This window comes from Alosa alosa, chromosome 11 (genome assembly GCF_017589495.1).
Source record: "Alosa alosa isolate M-15738 ecotype Scorff River chromosome 11, AALO_Geno_1.1, whole genome shotgun sequence".
In the NCBI taxonomy this organism is placed as follows: Eukaryota; Metazoa; Chordata; class Actinopteri; order Clupeiformes; family Clupeidae; genus Alosa; species Alosa alosa.
In genome coordinates, this window is record NC_063199.1 from 6,710,073 (window position 1) to 6,729,717 (window position 19,645).

At 46.3% G+C, this 19,645-nt stretch overlaps 1 protein-coding gene across 1 annotated transcript in view; it reads right to left on the reverse strand.

Annotated features, from left to right (window-relative positions):
- tln2b (talin 2b) overlaps window positions 1-19,645 on the reverse strand; it is a 124,853-nt gene that overhangs the window by 3,937 nt on the left and 101,271 nt on the right. The window contains exons 47-57 of the mRNA XM_048257166.1: window positions 16,600-16,766; window positions 15,699-15,882; window positions 13,822-13,947; window positions 11,493-11,609; window positions 9,012-9,197; window positions 6,652-6,759; window positions 6,435-6,540; window positions 5,218-5,223; window positions 4,495-4,533; window positions 4,226-4,350; window positions 52-177 (exon numbers count right to left, since the gene is read on the reverse strand). Of these exons, the coding sequence (XP_048113123.1) occupies window positions 52-177; window positions 4,226-4,350; window positions 4,495-4,533; window positions 5,218-5,223; window positions 6,435-6,540; window positions 6,652-6,759; window positions 9,012-9,197; window positions 11,493-11,609; window positions 13,822-13,947; window positions 15,699-15,882; window positions 16,600-16,766 (1,290 nt within the window). The remainder of the gene's footprint in view (window positions 1-51; window positions 178-4,225; window positions 4,351-4,494; window positions 4,534-5,217; window positions 5,224-6,434; window positions 6,541-6,651; window positions 6,760-9,011; window positions 9,198-11,492; window positions 11,610-13,821; window positions 13,948-15,698; window positions 15,883-16,599; window positions 16,767-19,645) is intronic.

Consider the following 19,645-nt stretch of genomic DNA (forward strand, 5'->3'; position numbering starts at 1 on the left):
ACTTCAGGTGAAGTCAAGTCATCATTATGCGACACGACAGCTAGCACTCACCTTGCCCTGTGCCACCAGCTCCCTCTGAGCAGCAGAGGCAGATTTCACCAGGGCGCTTGTTGCCGCGGCAATGGATTTAGCTGCCTCCAATATCTGCTCCTCAAAATCCAGAGACTCATCTGCTTGCTGAAACATGAAACAAGGTTTAGAAAGATTTTACAAAAGCTCATCCACAGAGTCAATGTTATAACAAGAATACTGCATGATTGTGTGATATATCAACTTGTCTGGCAAACCCCAGAGACATTTGATTTATAGATTTATAGAATGATATAAACATGGTTAGAAATAAGCATATGTCTGATCAAGCTCAACAAATATTGTCTGTGTTGAGCATAGCTCATCAGTCTTTCAACATTGCGAGGCAAGATTAACACTCTGAACAAACTCATCTTTCTCAACAGTCCTTTGATGGAACCATACAGCTCTGGATGGAACACTTATAGTGCGACACCTTGTGGTGTACAATTGTAACTACAGCCCCCTGCCTCATGTGGATAATTGCAGAGGCATTCCTGATGGCTGTTGACACGTTCCCCTCACCATAAATCCCTCAACAACATCTCCACATTCGCAGGTGTGCTGTTAGAAGACCTTGACTAATCATTGGCGGACACACACACACACACACACCAAAGGGGAGAAAAATGCTTTGTGGTATGTTTTCCCTCATAAGACTTTTATATCTGCGAGAGCATGCCAAGACTGAACATGTACACACGCACGCGCAAAAACACACACACACACACACACAAACACCACAAGAGCACATGTGTCTTCTGGAGACAGGGCGGGACACTGTAGGAATATGTTTGATATATAGTTGGACTGAATAACAACCTAATATATCAAACATATCAGACAGAGCCCTGCTGGGAAGGCTTCCGGATCTACCTCGTCTCACGAGAATGGGAAGTGGGCGGTGGTGGTGGTGGTGGGTGTAGGGGGTAATGTGGAGATCTATTCTGGGGTGAAGTGGGGCCGAGCACTGGGGCGCTTGGCTCAACATGCATGAACAAGTAAGGCCCAGCTACAGGTGGTTGGAGAGGAGAGGAAGAGAGAGCAAAAATGAGAGAGGGAGAGAGAGATACAGTAGAGGTACAGAGAGAAGGAGTGAGTCCACGGGATAAATATGACGGAGAGACCAGGATGAGGAGGAGGAGGAGGAGGAGGAGGAAGAGGGATTCTCATGGCAGTCCATTCATAAGAACATGGATTCATCAGAGACGGCTTAGATGGCAGATCATCCTTCTCATTAAGGGACACACTGAGGGGCAGGGGGATGTAAAACACAGAGTATCACTCCAGCTTGTTCTACACGTCCTCCTTAAGCCCGACCGGCCTTCATCATCATCATGCCGCTTTATAAGACAGAATCACTCAGCCTTCAGCACACATCACCTATCATTTTGTAAACTCATGAGCCAGCAGGGAGGCAACAGGCTGGTGCTCTAACGAACACTGATGCTGACCCAATTGCTCCAGCGGGAGCTGGGTGTCAGGTGCTCATGGGGCTAGTCACCAACGTCAATGACCCCACAGGGAGGAAGATAATATGCGGTTCAGGTAGTGTGTGTGTGTGTGTGTGTGTGTGTGTGTGTGTGTGTGTAATGGGATGGGGTGCATATCAGAATTAAGTTATGCTGTCATCTGTCCAGGATCAGTGGTGCCAAGACACAAACGCACACACAGATAGGCTACTGTATATGGGAGTACAAACAGGAGTGTGTGTATCTAAGAGTGTGTATGTACGAGTGTGTGTGTGCATGAGTGTGTGTGTGCTGGTATGTATGTTAATGAAATGGGTGGAACAGCTTCCTCTTTGCTTGCATGATCGCCGCTGACGTCACAGCCCTATCTGTGAATACAACATAAGTGTTTTGTAACATGTTGTACCAGATATTTTACAGTACTAGAGTCATCGACACCTCAAACGTTATCACCACTCAAACAGCAGGATTTGTGGCTCATCATGAAAATCCCCTCCAGTGAAAGTCTATTTGGAGGGATTAGACAGCTCTCTGCCTTGGTGCCATGCTTTCAAATGACATATTAGCCCACCAGAGAACAGAGATAGAGTCTATGTGTGTGTGTGTGTGTGTGTGTGTGTGTGTGTGTGTATTTATATGAATATGAGAGTGAGTAAGTGAGTGAGTGTGTGTGTGGGAGAGAGAGAGAGAGAGAGAGACAGAGAGAGAGAGAAGCCCACTCTGACTACAGTATAAGCCTTTTAGCCTCCTCATTTTCCTGAGTCAGGCAACACGAGCCGTGCGAGGGAGAGTCTTTGATCAGATCTCCTCATCTGCGCCAGCATCTGCTGCGTCCGCTCTAAGTGCTCTGCGGACAGCGAGCTTCGGAGCACACTGTACACTGAAAGCTGAGCTAAAAGGCCATCAATCTGTACCGGTCATCAACTGTGACAAGTGGGTGCTAACAGAAAGGAGGCTAATGGTAAACAAAAACAGCTGGCCAGAGACACACACAGTGTGAGTCGCAAAGGTTATGCACAGTTACTGGAACAGTGCTGCTCCATTAGTGACTGTAAACCAGATGTGACATTTCTGGAGTAGAGCTAAGCTGGTGAGCAAGAGACCCTGGTTGGAATGCAGCTGTGCTTTCTGGAGGGGCACTGGGGAGCCACGCGAATCAGGGCCGGATCTGGGCCAGATGTCCCCCAAAGGCAGGAGGGCAAGAGCTACATCTGGTCCATTCAACCACCCTGACCAAAAAGCAAGCAAACAGACAAACAAACAAAAAACAAAAAAACAAAACAAACGGACCAGGCCCAACACAAGCTTTGGCGCCACCCAAAGGAGCAACATGTCTAAGCAAAACAAACTTGCTAACAGAACCAACCGAACAGTCTCCTCCCCGACACACACAGGCCAAAAAACATAAGCAAAACAAACACACAAAGCCAACCAGAAGCAGAACTAATGTGGGGCAGATTTGAACCACCCGGCGCCTGTAGTCCACCCTCTCCCCTCTTCTGTGTCTGCCACCACTCAATCCCACGGAGAGTATCTTATCAGCTCACAGGACGAGTGACATGTCAGTCACGTCAAAGGACATTTCATAACCCATGAGCGGTGAAATAAAACATCAACACAATGTTATAAACATGCCAAGAATCCTGAAGTAGCATACACTATTTAAACAAATCTCTGCATACACAGTACACTGGATTGCTGCATGCCTGCCGTTGCATGGCAAGAGGATTTGGTCTAAAAATGTGTAATATATCTGATGAACTGGTAAAGACTGAAATGGCACCAACCCAGATGAAATCTGCAGTACACTGCACTTCTGTATTCAAAAGCGGGATTAGTACACTTCAGTGATGGATCAGTGATGTGTGTGTGCTTTAAACGTCACTGACTTACATACAGTACTGCCACACACACACACACACACACACACACACACACACACACACACACACAGGTTAATTGCTACCACTTTTCCAGCCCTGTCTATAGTAGAGCCAATCTTTTGTGACAGAGACAATGCTGGAGGTGGTGCTGGCCTTTGTTTGTTTGTTTGTGTGTGTGTGTGTGTGTGTGTGTGTGTGTGTGTGTGACTAAGAGCATGTGATTGTGTTTGTGTTTGTGTGCATGTGTGTCAGCACAAGTGTGTGTGTGTGTGTGTGTGTGTGTGTGTGTGTGTGTGTGTGTGTGTGTGTGTGTGTGTGGCGTGTGTGTGTGTGCACGCATGCTCATGCAGTCAAGAAGAAGTACAGCTTACAGCTAAAAGCTCTGACAGATATTCCCCAGTGATGTGTTCAGATACGGGTGTACTACTGCTTGTCATGCTTGCAGTGAGTGTTTCACATTTTGTTTTGCAATGTTAGCTTGAGATGGGTGATGCAAGAAAAAGATACTATGGCTACGATAAATAACCATCATCCTTTGGTTTCTTGAAGCTCAAAAGGATGAGCAGAACATGAGATAATGCCTTACAGGTCACGTTTTTGACTCTAAAAATACGAACCTTACAGAGGCAGACCTTCACCTCACATCACTTTGCATTCAACAATTCCTTCTTGAAAGCATTGGAGCTGACAGCATTCTTTGCTGTTTGCTGTTCTCTCGAGGGAAGCTGTTTGTTTGTTTGTCTGTGTGTGTGTGTGTGTGTGTGTGTGTGTGTGTGTGTGTGTGTGTGTGTGTGTATGTACCTTCGGTTTGGCTCTCGGCTTCAGCTGCTCCAGCTTCTTGGCGGCAGCTTCGATGGATGCCGCTGCGCCCAACAGCTCGGTCTCGGCGATGACGGTGGGGTCTTCGGGGTCCACCCACTCGGTTCCTGGGGGGAGAGGAGAGGTTTTCCCAGAGAGGGTCAGAGCAGCGGAGGCGCTAGGTCTGGCACAAACATATACGCATGCTAAACTAACACAGGCACGACGCACAACACTGTACAACATAGTTTGTGCTCAGAGACACACATCACCTTGCATACTCCTCCACCATGAACTCCTATAGGACGGGGCTGCAAATTTGGGGAGACCAAACAAGGCAAATTTGAGACACACACACACACACACACACACACACACACACACACACACACACACACACAGAAGCAGGAGGAGCAGTGTAAATGACACGCCAGACCCCCAGACAAGCGCCATCTGTCAGTGAATTCACAGAGGGCTAGACTCAGAGCACACTTCAAAGTGCTCACCAAATTAGCCATCGCAGTCCTTCACACACGGCACCAGTCTGGACCAGGCACTGGCTGGTCTCAAACGGATCAGGACCAGATCAGAACCAGCTCTGGGCCAGAACCATGTGCTCAGGACCACTATCGGGCTCGCATACTTCATGCCCTTATACTAGACTTTATGTTAATGACAGATTCCCAGAATTTTAATGCATAATTTACCTTCTTTGAGCATAATGAATCATCTTTGATTTTTATGAACCAATATTAAATTCCATTAAAAACAGGGTCACTTCGAACAGCTTGTAGAAACAGATGGAACTTTGTTTTGGCAGATTATGTTGAACCCTGGGGGGAATTCTACTCCGCAAAATCCCTCACGCTCAACCCCACCCCACCCCTGCTTCTCCCCAACACCCCCCCCCCCAAATACTCCCTCCCAGAGTGAGTGGCCCCCTCCGAGGAGAGAAAGGTGATCTTGATGAACAACATGGCCGAGCTCTTACTTACCCCCGTCTGCGGCAGAGAGAGGGAGAGAAAACATGGAGCGTTAGAGAGGAGAACTGGAGAGCCCCTCAGGGCCAATGGGCCTATTAACCCCACTGAGATCTCTTTTACGCACACACACACACACAGTCCTATTATTCCCACCGAGATCCCTCTTACAGACACACCATATAAACACTTGATACACACACACACACACACACACACACACACACACACACACACACACACACACACACACACACACACATAGCCATAAACCCAAAATTATGTTCACACGCTTACATACTGCCTACACACACACACACACACACACACACACACACACACACACACACACACACACACACACTATTGAAGTTCACAGAGATTATGGTATCTAACCAAACGCAGCTGTTGCTGTGTGACCTCACTTGTGGCTTTGGGTTGGACACCTACAGTAATATTTCATTCATGCGTTCTCGGTCACCCCCCCATCCCATGGCATCCAGCCTGCCCCACATAGAGACTGTGCCTCCCTCCTGTGTGTCTCTTATCGTGGCTAAGAGGGCTTTTACGGGTCACATTTTACTGGGAGGGTAAACGCCACTATCCACTGGAGGAGAAGTGAGTGGAAAAGCGCAGTCAACCTGAGAGACCATAAAATGGAGCAGGGCAGCAGAATGTGTGCCTGACATGTTTATTTCTGTGTGTGTGTGTGTGTGTCTGTGTCTGTGTGTGTTTTAAGTGTATTTATGTGTGTGTGAATGTGATTTGTATTTGTGTGTGTGTGTGTATGTGTGAATGTGATCTGTGTGCGAAGGTGTTCTGTGTGTGTATATGTGTGAATGTGATCTGTGTGTGAAGGTCTTCTGTGTGTGTGTGTACTGTATGTGAAGAGTCTATGTGTGTGTGCGCGCGTCTATGTGTTTGTGTGTGTAGTAGTGTATAAGATTCTGTGTGCGTTTCAATGTCCTACTGGTTGTGTGTACATGGAGATGCTCTACGAGAGCAAGATGCTCTACGAGAGCATGCATAAGAGGGTGTCAAGATGTCCACTGGCTGCAGTGGTGGGAGTCTGAGTGGGAGAAGCCATACAGCTGTGCTTGCATGATAAATGTACAGATATTCTTGTCTCCTGTGAAATATGGATGATATATACAATATCATGATGCATACGTGGGTGCGTGTGTGTGTGTGTTTGTGTGTGTGTGTGTACTGTATACTGGGAGAGTTCTCACCTTTCATGGCTTCTGCGGTCTGAATGAGTTCTGTGACAGAGCCGGCCACTCGCTTAGAGAACACAGCCAACTGCTGCTTCTGCTCGGCCGTGGGCTTCTGCAGGACCTGTTTGACACACACACACACACACACACAGATGCATTACTCACCTCACACACACAAACATACATAGACACACACCATCAGACACACACGCACAAACACACTTGTACCCACCAGGAGGACATGCTCCAGCAGGTCCACGTATCCTGTAGTGCACTCAATACCATAGAGCAGAGCCTTGTTCCTTACATCCTCGCTCACCTCTGGGTGATATGCAGCTTGCTATATGGTAGAGGACACACACACACACACACACATTAAAACCAAGTGGTGGTGCTTAGGTGTGGTAAACATACATCACATGTCTATCTCTGCTTCTCTTGTGAGAGAACCTGATAAATGCGTTACAATAAACAATGAAAAACACACACAAACTATAACATAGACATAAACAGATAAAGATAAAGAAAAACAAAGAAAAACTTCTGAAAGAACAAAAGGAAATAAATGAATGAATTGTGATGGGACCAACCCACATTAATAAGTCCAAACCCAGGTGTATTTATCTTCCCAGGACAAGACATCTCTGCAATAAAGATGTCACCACCTTTAAAGGTCAAGGAAAATGGCAAAATGCTCCAGATTCTTGAAGGCATTTGTGAGACAATCCTCCTTCAAAAACACCCGAGTAAAGGCATCAAATCATTCTTAGATCAGTCTACTGCATCAGACCTAGAGCTATTTTTTACAGACAGTAGCTTGTGAATGATTCAGCATAACTTTAAATTACAATATAACATGAGTGACAGTGGATAAGATATCCCTACAGCTGTGATTCAAGTCTCATATTGCTTCCAACTCCCAACTAATTGGGTTTGAAGACACCAGGCTGACCCTCATAAATGTGCAGTGTTAAGTGTTGCTAAGCAACACACACAGTCACTCTGCAGGCAAATGGGGTCAGGGAGGCGACTTGCATGAAATTTCAAGGCTATTTTATAGCTAAAACGTTGCTAACTTGGACTAGTTACAGTCGTAGAATGCCTCTTGTCCAATCAGAAATCAATGCTCAGTTTGATGGGAGCTCACTGTTGTATGATATACTGATAAGCGGTCTGTAGCGACTGGGTAAGGCTGCATCTCCTCTGGCCTGCCTGCACTGTTTGACTGACTGAGACATCTCCTTGGCTGCCTCGCAGTGCCCTTGTAATGACGTGCTCAGAAACGCTCAGAGCTACGGGTGTCAGTGTCCCTCTCCCGGAGTGGCTCCTCTTTGTGGCACAAGAGACCGTGACAAGCCAGGCAACCTGACACTCTCCGCTCTCCATTCACCACCAGCCTTCCAGGCCGAACCTGAGGACAAGCTCGTGGCAAACGCCCGCAGCTAGAGCGGCTGGGAGATGACATTTAGACGCACTAAGGAAGCGCTTTGCAGGTCCTCAAAGGGTACACTGTGTTACACTGAGTGCTGTACATTTACCCATTCAGCAATACCACACACTCGTCACTCGGGTAATAGCAGAGGTCCCCGAGCAAGGTGGCAACAGCTTCTCAGGAGGAAGAATGCCAGCGAAGGCCTTTCAGTAGCCATGACACTAATCTGTTGAAACGGCAACCTGTGGCCAGTCTGTGTTGCGTCAATAGTTCGGAATTGTTTCATGTTTTAATTAAATATCTCAGAACAGGTTTACATTAACATAACACATTAGCATTGACAGATGGAACTTAATTTCTGTTGTTTCACTGTAAACCAATTACAGCTCATCACAACTTACTAGTCACTGTGATTATAAAATGTGTAATTTTGTGGACCCTCCAGTAATGCTCACATTAATTGCATTTTTTGAGGTCAGAATATAAATTGGTTTAACTGTCAAGAGCAGCTGAACTAGTAATGTTTATGCTGAAGGGCACTATTGGCACCATGGCAACAAGTGCTGGTCTAGATACAGGGTACCTGAGTGATCTTCTGAAGACAGCTGGGTATGTTACCAGCCAATAAGCATACAAATAGTAGATCTGCCTTCAATGCCCTGAATGTGGCTTAGGTTGAAGCTCATGAGAGAATACGGCTAATGGCCAGAGTGGCATGAGAAGTGACCCCGGTGTGGACACTAGATGGCGTCCTTTTGCGTTTTTGCTGGTGGAGAGGAACTCGGTGACTTTGCTGGTGGTGACATTGAGCTGGAGTGAGTCAGACTACCCAGTGAGCCAAGTCAGTCACTGGGAGGTGTGTGTGTGTATGTGTATGTATGTGTATGTATGTGTGTGTGTGTGTGTGTGTGTGTGTGTGTGTGTGTGTGTGTGTGTGTGTGTGTGTGTGGGGCCTGGCAGAAAACTATGGATGTGGTTGAGAGGGCACAGATAGCTGTAGTATTGCCACCCTAACACACACAGACACAGAGCTGGAAAAAGCCTATCTTCACACAAGCAAACACACACCTTCCTTGTGGCAAGCTAAAACATTACAGGGTTTTGTATCCAACAGAAACACACACATCCACACAAACATGCAAAGACACACACTCACACACCTTGCAGGTGGTCAGCATGTCGGCGATGGCTTTACGGCTCAGGTTGGCAGTGGCAATCACATCCTCCTGCTGGGCCGAGTTGCCCGCAGCAACGGCCTTGGCCGTCGCCGTGGTGATGCCCTTGGTCATGCGGATGAACTCCTCGGGGGTGGTGGACTTCTCCGGAACGTCCTTGGACTGGAAGACCTGCGGTCGAAGGCCACGCGCATTACAGCAAACTGTGTGACTGCAGCCAAACATTCCACATACATATTTATAAATACCGCATTAGCCGCCATCACACCTCTACGCTCTCATCTCATGCTGTCACAGAGATGATGAGCAGTAATGAAGCAGGAAATTATGTAATGCTGAACAATGCTCTCACCCACCACACGCACGCACGCACACTGCCTGCACTAACACAGACATGCATGTAGCAGGGGCTGTGGGGTCTCGAGGGCTTCCTCCACTAGAGCGGAGTAAGTGAGTAGCACTAATGGGCCTGGCGGAGCAGAGCTCTGTTTGGCTTAGGGTGGAGCCGTGCTGCGGCTCAGCTCTCTCGGCCGCCTAGCGCCTCCTGAAGAAACGCTGATAAGCGCTAGCGGGCAAATCCTGGACCAGCAAAGCCAATAAAAAAACAGAACACCACTCTCCTGCACCCACCCCCCATATCTGTGCCCTTCTCTCTCTCTCTTTCTCTCTCTCTGACTTCCTCTTCTTTCCTATTTGTTTCTGTTTCTCCTTCGCTCGGTTTTCACTCCACGTTTGCGATCACTCTCCTCTCACTGGCCTCTGACTCTCTCCTCTCTCTTGTCTAAACATTCCACATTTGATAAGTGGCCTAAATCACCCAAAGGGATTCTGGGATACAGATATAGTCAGAGGTTGGTACTACTGTAGCAATAGCCTGGTAGTGTATCTCTCTCTCACTCTCTCACACACACACACACACATAATATCTCACAATACTGCGCCTTATTCAAAATTGCATTCAGTTTGGTTAGTAACAGGAACCGTGTATAACTACAGCACAACACACTGCTTTATCCGCTTAAAGCAGCATCTGCTGAGAGCTTTGACTTGACTAGCCAAACTGCACCTAAAAATCTGCTGAACATGGAGCACTGTTTGATCATGGCCTCAAAGCTACCATGCAGCATCAAAGTATACATGCTTTATGTACTCACCAGGGGCCTCATGTACAAAGCTTGCGTACGCACAAAAATGCTGCGTACGCCATTTCTCACGCTCACGTCCGGATGTACGAAGACTGACTTGAACGTGAGAATGTTTGCCCAGTGTTTTCCCTTCATATCTCCGATAGTTTTCATTTTAAAAGAAATACATATGGGACAGGATCATGCATGTGAATAGATAGGCTGACGAGTAAGCATTTGCATTATTGTCACACTTGTGTGCAAATATAGGGATATGATCCAGAAATCGTAATGTTGTGGCGAGGTGGCTTGGATCAACTTAGTTTATTCCATTCGGGTGCACATGCGTGGTACGATTGATTTAATGATTTTTTAATAAATGCAGTTATGTTGTAATGGTCCAAATGCATTCAAACCCAGTTATGCGAACCCTGTCACCTACTTGCAGACTGGCCAATAATTCTGCCGCGGTCTCCTATAGCCTAGCCACTGCCACACTCTGCCACTACTGTTTTTTTGTTATTAATTACAGATGACAAAGACGTAAGATTCTTGCGATTTTTGTATGCCATTTCGTCAGATAAGCACTTCTACCTCGCATTCGCTGGAAATAAACTTTTTTATTCATTTGATGATTTCAATTATTAAACTTTGCAACAGGTTTGAGTATGAATGGGTCCACAGATGAGTTCATTGTTCTTAATATTGCAGGATAGGCCATTTTGTCTTCGCGGAGGTCTGCACACTTGAATGTCCTTCTAGTTAGCATATTAAAATGAGTGTGATTGAAGGAGGAGAGAGGGTGGAGTGTAATGTTTGTGCATGTGCGCTTAATTTCACGTTAATTGGGATGTACAAAGAAAAGCTGCGTGGAATACTGCATACGCACAGTTTCATACATCAGGATTTTTTTTGTGCGTACGCTACTTTTCAGGTTTGGGCGTACGCAATGTTTTAGTATGAAATCCACGCAAGTCTTTGTACATGAGACCCCTGGGCCATAGGATTTGTGATGTAGCGGGTGCTATGGCTACATTTAATGTGATGCCATGGGTATCTGAGCGTTTGCAGTTTGAGTTCTGGTGTGTGTGTAGAAATATAGTGATATAATAGTGAGAACTAGGCTAAGGGCATAGGGGAAAGAGTGAGAGCAAGAAAGAAGGCATAAAAACAGGGCAAGAGAGTTATCTAGAAAGAGAGGAGACGAGAGACAAGGGTAATCTTTACGGTCAGTTACTGCATCCTTTGCATTGTGGCGACTTCCAGGGATAGTCTCACATGTGGCCTTTTGCATGTGCCTGGGAATATATCTGTGTGTGTGTGTGTTGTGCATAGCGCTCACAGTCAGTTCTTGTTTGATGCACTCGATGGTGGCCTCCAGGGCTCTGGTCCCTCGTGTGGCTTCGTCCTCGACAGCCTTCACCGTCTTCAGCAGAGACGTCACATTTGTCACCATCACCTGAGGAAGAGGAGGAGGATGAGGAGGAGGAAAAACAGTCTTACTCGCCCTCCAGCTTCACAAACACAGTCGAGAAGGACACACATTTGCTTAAACCTGGAAATTCAGTAGCTTAATGACCTTTACTACAAGGCATTGGTGTAGTAGACATTTTGAAACTCAGTTAACCATCAAACTGTTCTAAACTACCCTGAAGTGAATTATGGCCCATATGGTTATCTGCAGATAAATAACATACAATTTCAACTCTGAAGGACTACAGCACAAGCTTCATATATCTCAGACTAAAATGTGTGCTGGCTAATTTGAGTGTTGTTACCCTCAACTGGAGTGTGCCACCCTTCCCTTAGCCAAAGCCTATTTGTGTTGCTTGTTTCAAAGCTGACTGCACTGTTTCAGCCGCAAGTAATGATATTACTCTCAGTCCCTGAGTCAAAACAACATGGCGTGCTAAAACCTGATAATGGGTTTCAGAAGGAGCCTTTTGTGGTGGCAGGCTGCCGAGACTGGAGGATGAATCATATAAAAGATTATGGCTGGTACTCACAAAATCTAATATGGATTATTAGAAGAGCATCAGTGCATCCTGTAATAACAGAATCTAGGCTACGGCTGCTACCTTGGACAAACACACTGCTCTGTTTCAACTAACCTGAATTAAGGTGAAATGTCAAAATACAAAATACAACAAAAAAGAATGATTAAAAATCCCGAGGTGACCGGTCCTAATTCTCCCTGGTGGTGAATGTATCATGCAAAGCCTGCATGAGACCTACAGAAGGAGCTCTGCAGAGGTCTGAGTGCAGCGAAGAGCCAGACATTTTGGGCAAAAAGTGTGGGTGGATCAGTCACGGAAACACTGTGTGCATACATGCAAGATGACAACACTCAAGAGGAAGGGTAGGGCATGAAGGGGTGTGTGTGTGTGTGTGTGTGTGTGTGTGTGTGTGTGGTACTGGAATGGGTGGGGGGTGGGGTGGGGGGTTGCTCCACAGGTCACCATATGTTCTGCCAATGAAAGTGATCTGGGAGACTGCTCCCTCCCACAAGCCTTAATTAGATTAAAACCCTGTTGGTGAAAGTGTGTCTAATCAGGAAAAGTTTCATCTAAGAGTTTTTAAGGTGGTTCTGCTAAAACCATTGAACTGTGGCAAGGATTAGGGACGCGCGCATACGCGTGTGTGTGAATGTGTGCGTGCACGTCTGTGCGTGGGTGTATTCAATTACACTGAAACACAATTAAAGGAGGCCGATGGTTTTAATTCAAGGCAGTCAGAAGAGTAAGGGGTGGGATGTGATGGGGTCACTTTTACAAGAGGAAGGGGGTGTGAGTGAGTTTGGTTATGCAAGGCCTCCAACCCACACCGTTACAATGAGGAGGAAAGGCATAGGGAGGATAATGAGAGTGAGTGTTTGGTGTGTGTGTGACTGAGTGAGAGGGGAGGGAGGGGAGGAGAGGGAGAGGGAGAGAGAGAGAGAGAGAGAGAGAGAGAGAGAGAGAGAGAGAGAGAGAGAGAGAGAGAGAGAGAGAGAGAGAGAGAGAGAGAGAGAGAGAGAGAGAGAGAGCAAGTGGGAAGAGGGGGGAAAGAGAAAGATAAGGAAGCTCTTGAGATGTGTCGTCTCTGTGCCATGATCACAGACTGTTCAGTGACCCCCTGCTGTGAAACCCATGAGTCATGGCCCTGTTATCGGTCAGACACGCACACACACTTCCAAGAATGGGTCTCAGAAACGGCAATGGAGAAACAGAGTGTGCAGACACACACACACACACACACACACACACACACACACACAACACACACAGCGTGGTTGAGCCTTGGCTGGAACTGACTGTTTGGAGGTCACACACAGGTTCAACAGCAAGCCATGCGGTAATGACAAGTGTCTGGCCACTGCCAGAGGCCTTCACACTGAACTGAGAGAAGGAGGTAACTCTGATGTTCAGCATCACACAGTCAAACACACACACGCACGCACACACAGAAAAAAAACATGAATTCACACAGGCTAACAAACTCACACGCACACACACACACAAAAACTTCACACAGACAAACACAGATGCACACTGTATGCAAAAAAATATTCATACAGTTACAGCTTGGGTCCTTTCAGTGTGTGTATGAGTATGAGTGTGTGTGTGTGTGTGTGTGTGTGTGTGTGTGTGTGTGTGTGTGTGTGTGTGTGTGTGTGTGTGTAGGTCAACTACTTTGGCAGCGCTCTTCAACTGGTACATGGAGGGGTCATCAGCTGGCTTGCCTGCGGCACACTTGGTGGCACCGATGAGCTCGGCCAGTGCCTTGGCCACATCCCTCACTGCATTTATGAGCACGACCTGAGGGAGAGAGAGAGCAATGGAGAGTGACAGAGAGAGAGGGAGAGGAGAGAGGGAAAAAAAGAAAAAGGGGGAAGTGAGGGGAATGGAGAGGAGAGTAGAGAGAGAGAGAGGTGGAACAGTAAGTCCAGAAAAGGAAGAGCAAAAGTCGGAGAAGAAGCATTGGAGAAGAGAAAGAGATTTTGAGAAGGGAAAAAAAAAAATCATCATCAATAACTGTCCTGTCCGTGACACACACACACACACACACTCAAACACAGACAAAACATACACCCACACACAAACACAGGCAGACAGCCACACACACACACACACACACACACACACACACACGGGAATCCAGCGCCGCTCTAACTGGCCACAGACCCGGCGGGTTTAATACACATGGCGGCACAATGAGGCCTTATCTCCCCGCGGTCGCCTCAGGCTCTGGTCTTATGAGAAAAAAAGAGCCTAATGGCACACTGAGAGATGGAGGGGGGGGGGCTGTTTGCTCCTGCCTCTGCTGATGGGACACTAAAGAACAACACCCCCACCCCCAACACACACACCCGACTCTCAACTCCCATAAACCTTCACACATCCATCAATTTTAGATGGAGGGAAAAAGGGCAGTCTGGGAGAAAGAGAGAGAGATGTATATAGAGAGAGAAACAGAGAGAGGGAGAAATAAAGAGAGAATGAGGGAGAGAAAGAGGCAGGAGGCCCCTGTAGAAATGAGAGAGCACAGCAGACTCCTCTGAGAGATGGCGCTGGACACGCAAACATATGAAGGTGATTACCAGACAGTGGCACGGCATTTCAGCTCAGGGGGAAATAGGTAACTCATAAGAGTGAGTCAGAGAGAACGAGGGAAAGACCGAGAGAGAGAGAGAGAGAGAGAGAGAGAGAGAGAGACAGAGTGACTGAAGTCGCTCTTTGCAGACGATTTGGTTTTGCTGTCACCGAGGAAAGAAGGCCTCCAACATCACATGGATGTACTGGCAAAATTCTGCCAGACATGGGCCCTGAAAATAAACCCTCAAAAAACCAAGGTACTTATCTTCCAAAAACGTTCCAGGCTACAGGGAAATGCAAACAACTTTAAAATAGGCAACATCAAAATTGATCGTCCAAAAAACTATACCTATTTAGGTATAAGCCTAACTTCAACAGAACACTTTGGCTTGGCTGTGAAGGAACTAAAAGAAAAGGCAAAAAGAGCATTTTGTGCCATCAAAAGATCAATTAAATTGGAACTACCAATTAGAATCTGGATTAAAATATTTAAAACTGGCTGTGAAAAATTTAAATATGGCTGTGAGGTATGGGGGTTGGAGTATGATTTTTCAAGCTGGGATAAACATCCAACTGAAGCCCTGCATACAGAGTTCTGCAGAAGTATCCTCCGGCTACAGAGGAGGACGCCGAACAACGCATGCAGGGCAGAATTGGGCCAATACCCCCTATTAATCAACATTCAAAAAAGAGCCCTTAAATTCTGGCAACACATTAAAATGAGCAACCCTGACTCACTCCATCATCTAGCACTTCAAAGCCAAGATGACAATGAGGAGGAAAGGCATAGGGAGGATAATGAGAGTGAGTGTTTGGTGTGTGTGTGACTGAGTGAGAGGGAGAGAGTGTGAGAGAGAGAGAGAGAGAGAGAGAGAGAGAGAGAGAGAGAGAGAGAGAGAGAGAGAGAGAGAGAGAGAGAGAGAGAGAGAGGGAGAGGGAGGGAGAGGGAGAGACTCTAAACCCAGTCTAGTCACCTGTGTCTCTGGGTCGTCGGAGCCCATGCTGGTTGCCCCGAGCTTGACCACCTCGGTGAGCTGGGTGATCGTCTTGGCCGACGACTGTGCGGCCTGGGCCAGCTTCTCTTGGCTGGAGGCCGCTCCTGCCACCAGCATCTTAGTGTCCTCCACCAGGGCCTTGGCCGTCTTCAGGATGCTCTCCCTGGGGGGGAAAGGCAGGAAAACAGTACGATGACCTTGAGTAATGCTCAGCTCAACTCAACTCTGTTCCAGACCAGATCAGGGGACTCAGCAGAGAGTCTGGGCCGGAGCAGGTGTGGACTGGACTGAAGTCAGTCTGGTCTCAGTGGTCCTTGTGGGGCACCGCAACGAACAGGACCGAGTCAGCACAGGAAAAGAGCTCCTTCAGTCAGTCACCCAAAGGAGCTCAGCCCAACAACAAGACCATCTCTCCATTTTGGATTTGTGAGGGGCGTTGTTCAGATGAAGTGAAATGGGATTACTGGAGACAGAGAGATTAAAGCTGGGAGGAACTGGTTTGATTATGGGGCATGTTTCCACCTAGCCTGGAAGCCAGCAAAATTTAAGGATGTCAAATGCCTTGACCTCTTTTAAAAAGTCTTTTGAAGTATTGTAATTACGCCGTCAATGACTTGAATAACATAAGCAATAGTGGAATCTAAACATATCACTTCTCCTGCGGCAGCGATTTTACTGTAAACAAAATCAACTCAAGCGCTTTCAGCTGACGTGGATGACTGCATTACTGTTTCCAACATCCATCTTAACCTTATAAGTTATTTGTTTTTGCTGTCTGTGTATGCATGAGCATGCATATACATATTGTGCGAACATTAATGTTCATCTATCAGTGTGTGTGTTTGTGTGTGTGTGTGTGTGTGTGTGTGGCATGTCTTACCTATGGTCAGCGAAGGATTCCTCGTTTTCAGAGTTGAGCGTTCCGGCTGAGGCGAACATGATGGTAGTGTCGAGGTCTGCGATGATGCCAGACACAGAGCTGGCGGCTGTGATGCAGGCCTGCGTACCCTTATTACCAGCCTGAAGGGCAGAGAGGACCATAGACACCTGAGAGAGAAAGAGAGAAAAAGAAAGAGGGAGAGAGAGAGAGAGAGAGGATATTTATTCATGTACAGTATATGTAATTTACAAATGTGTTAAAAGCCATAATGGCCATTCATATTTCTACAATTTTTCCTGGGGAGCATTGAGAATTTAACTGACTGAAGAAAAGGACTAGTTATTGCGAGAAAGAAAAGTGTGTGAGAGAAAGAGAGAGAAAGAAAGAAAGAAAGAAAGAAAGAAAGAAAGAAAAGAAAAAAAAAAGAAGGAAAGAAGGAAAGAAAGAAAGAAAGAAAGAAAGAAAAAAAGAAAGAAAGGAGAGATGAAAGAGACCAGGCCCACAGTGCACTTCAAAATCCCTCTGACATTTAGCCCAGCCATCTACCACAGCCTGTTAAGTCACCAGATCCAGCCGTAGCCATGACTACATCATCACAGCTAAAATCCCAGTCTGACCCCTAGGGCTGAGAGAGTAGGGGCGCTCATGAATTATGTTACACTGTTACATCAACCTGACCACTGCTAATGCAGGTAAGCCTGGCGCTTCATCCGGCAGGCAAAGCAGATGGACAACAAGCAGCTGGTGGCTTTTCACCACAGGCCATATCTCAACCATGCATCTCAGATAATGATTACATTAAAGATGTGCGTGTAATTTAGTCTGTCTGTGTTTCAGATCGACCCTTATCTGCCATCAAACCCTCACGGTTGCACAGAGAGCCAGAGCTTAAGTGTGAAAGGGAGGGAGGGGGAGACGGTAAAGAGAGAAGAGAGAAGAGAGAGAGAGAGAGAGAGAGAGAGAGAGAGAGAGAGAGAGAGAGAGAGAGAGAGAGAGAGAGCACTTAAGAGATGAGGAGGGGACAGATGTGGCATGGGAGGCAGCTGACAGCAGGAGAGGCATAAAGGTAAGAGCACATTAGTGCCGCGCCCACTAGACAAACACATTTAGAAAATGAGACTGGAGAGGGCGGGGGAGGGGTGGAGTGAGGGAGAGAGGAGAGAGAGAGAGAGAGAGGGAGGGAGGGGGGGAGAGAGAGAGAGAGAGAGAGAGAGAGAGAGAGAGAGAGAGAGAGAGAGAGAGAGAGAGAGAGAGAGAGGGAGGGAGAGAGAGAGAGAGAGAGAGAGAGAGAGAGAGAGAATGGGGAGGGGAGGGGTACAAAAAGACAGAGATTGGCAGTGGATGTGTTCGTAGAGTGGAAGGAGACACAACATCTGATGAAGGAAAACAATCAAAAAGGGGGGGGGGGAAAGCATTCTACAGAACAGATGAGAGAAAAGAGAGTTATGAAGGCAGGATGGATGGAGTGAGACAATGCGAGATCTCCACTGAAGGATAAGGAGCCACTGGAGAGACATCGAGGTGATGAGACGCCGTGTCCTTCGCCTTCACATAAAATTGAGAAATTACTTCAAGACCGGGGCTGGAATTAAACACGGCAACCGGGGGAATCTCTCTCTCTCACACACCATCAAAAGCCTCAAGCTCATTTCACTAGCCCTTAATGGACCGGTGTCCTCTACTGCTGCTTATAACGACATAGAGAAATGAAGCAAAACACAGGGAGTTGATACCGTGTTGATGCCGTATAGACACCATCACATCATTTCACTTACGACACAGCCCTCAAATAACAGTGTCCACATTTCAGTCACCTGCGTAAGCACTGACCACAAGGGATCACATTAGTCTTCAGTGTGTTTGGCAAACCTTTAGCAAAGTTTGATGAAAAAAAGATGTACACATAGATATTTACTCAAATACATATATATCCTGTATTACCTAGGTGGACACTCAACAACCATGAAGAAAATAGTAGGCTTTCATCATGGACTTTGTATGAACAGTTGAGGGCGGCTGGTTATGACAAGTTAATCTAGATTCCCGGAGAAGCCAGGGCGCTTGAGGAGCCAAAACAGCTGCATGTGTCTACCCTAAAACTAGCCACTGTGTCTCTGACAGACCAGCCCAATGAGACACGAGGCTCAACGTCAGTCAAATATGAAAACATGATCGTTCAGCCATCAGTTAAGCAGATCTGGATGGTCTCATAGTTTACCAGTCAATATGGAAAATGTTGTGGCCAGCCAACGGAACAGTCAATCAATAATTCAATGTTTCAAATGATCAAACATGCAAACCACTTGTGTCTGCTCTCTTACATTTTCAGTGCCATTGTGGTAACACTTTAGTTCAGGAAACATTCGTTAGCCATTAATACATCTGTAACATATGTATTAGTGCTCAACAAGGTCTGTATTAAGCATCATTACACATTTATAAAGTCTTCATTAAACAATTTCTTACTCTTACTGAATAGATTTGTTATTCTATGTAACTAGTTGGTCTTGATCTAAGGTTATTGATATATAGTATGAATCAAAATAGAAACTTTATAGCCTTCTAATACATAGTCTTAATATGTTACTATGATATTACAACAAGTCACATATTAAGACATCAGTCTATTAGAGTCTATATATCTATACCAGTACTACTATGTAATAGCAACCTTAGCTCAAGACCAACTAGTTGCTTAAGGATTTACCAAGACTAAATGAACTATTGATTAAGAAAAATAAATTGTTCAAAAAGACTAATAAATGCAGTACAGTAATGCTTGATACAGACCTTGTTGAGCATTAATACATACATATTAGTCTGTTGTTAGTTAGTTGTGTATCAATGGTTAGCATGTGTTCCCTAAACTAAAGTTACTGACATGGTAAAGGACTACACTGATAACCTTCATTACCGACATGGTAAAGGACTACACTGATAACCTTCATTACCGACATGGTAAAGGACTACACTGATAACCTCAGTGACAAAGCAGATAGCCTGTGGTGGTTCCCTCTCTATTCTGTGATGGTGTAGGCGTACTGTG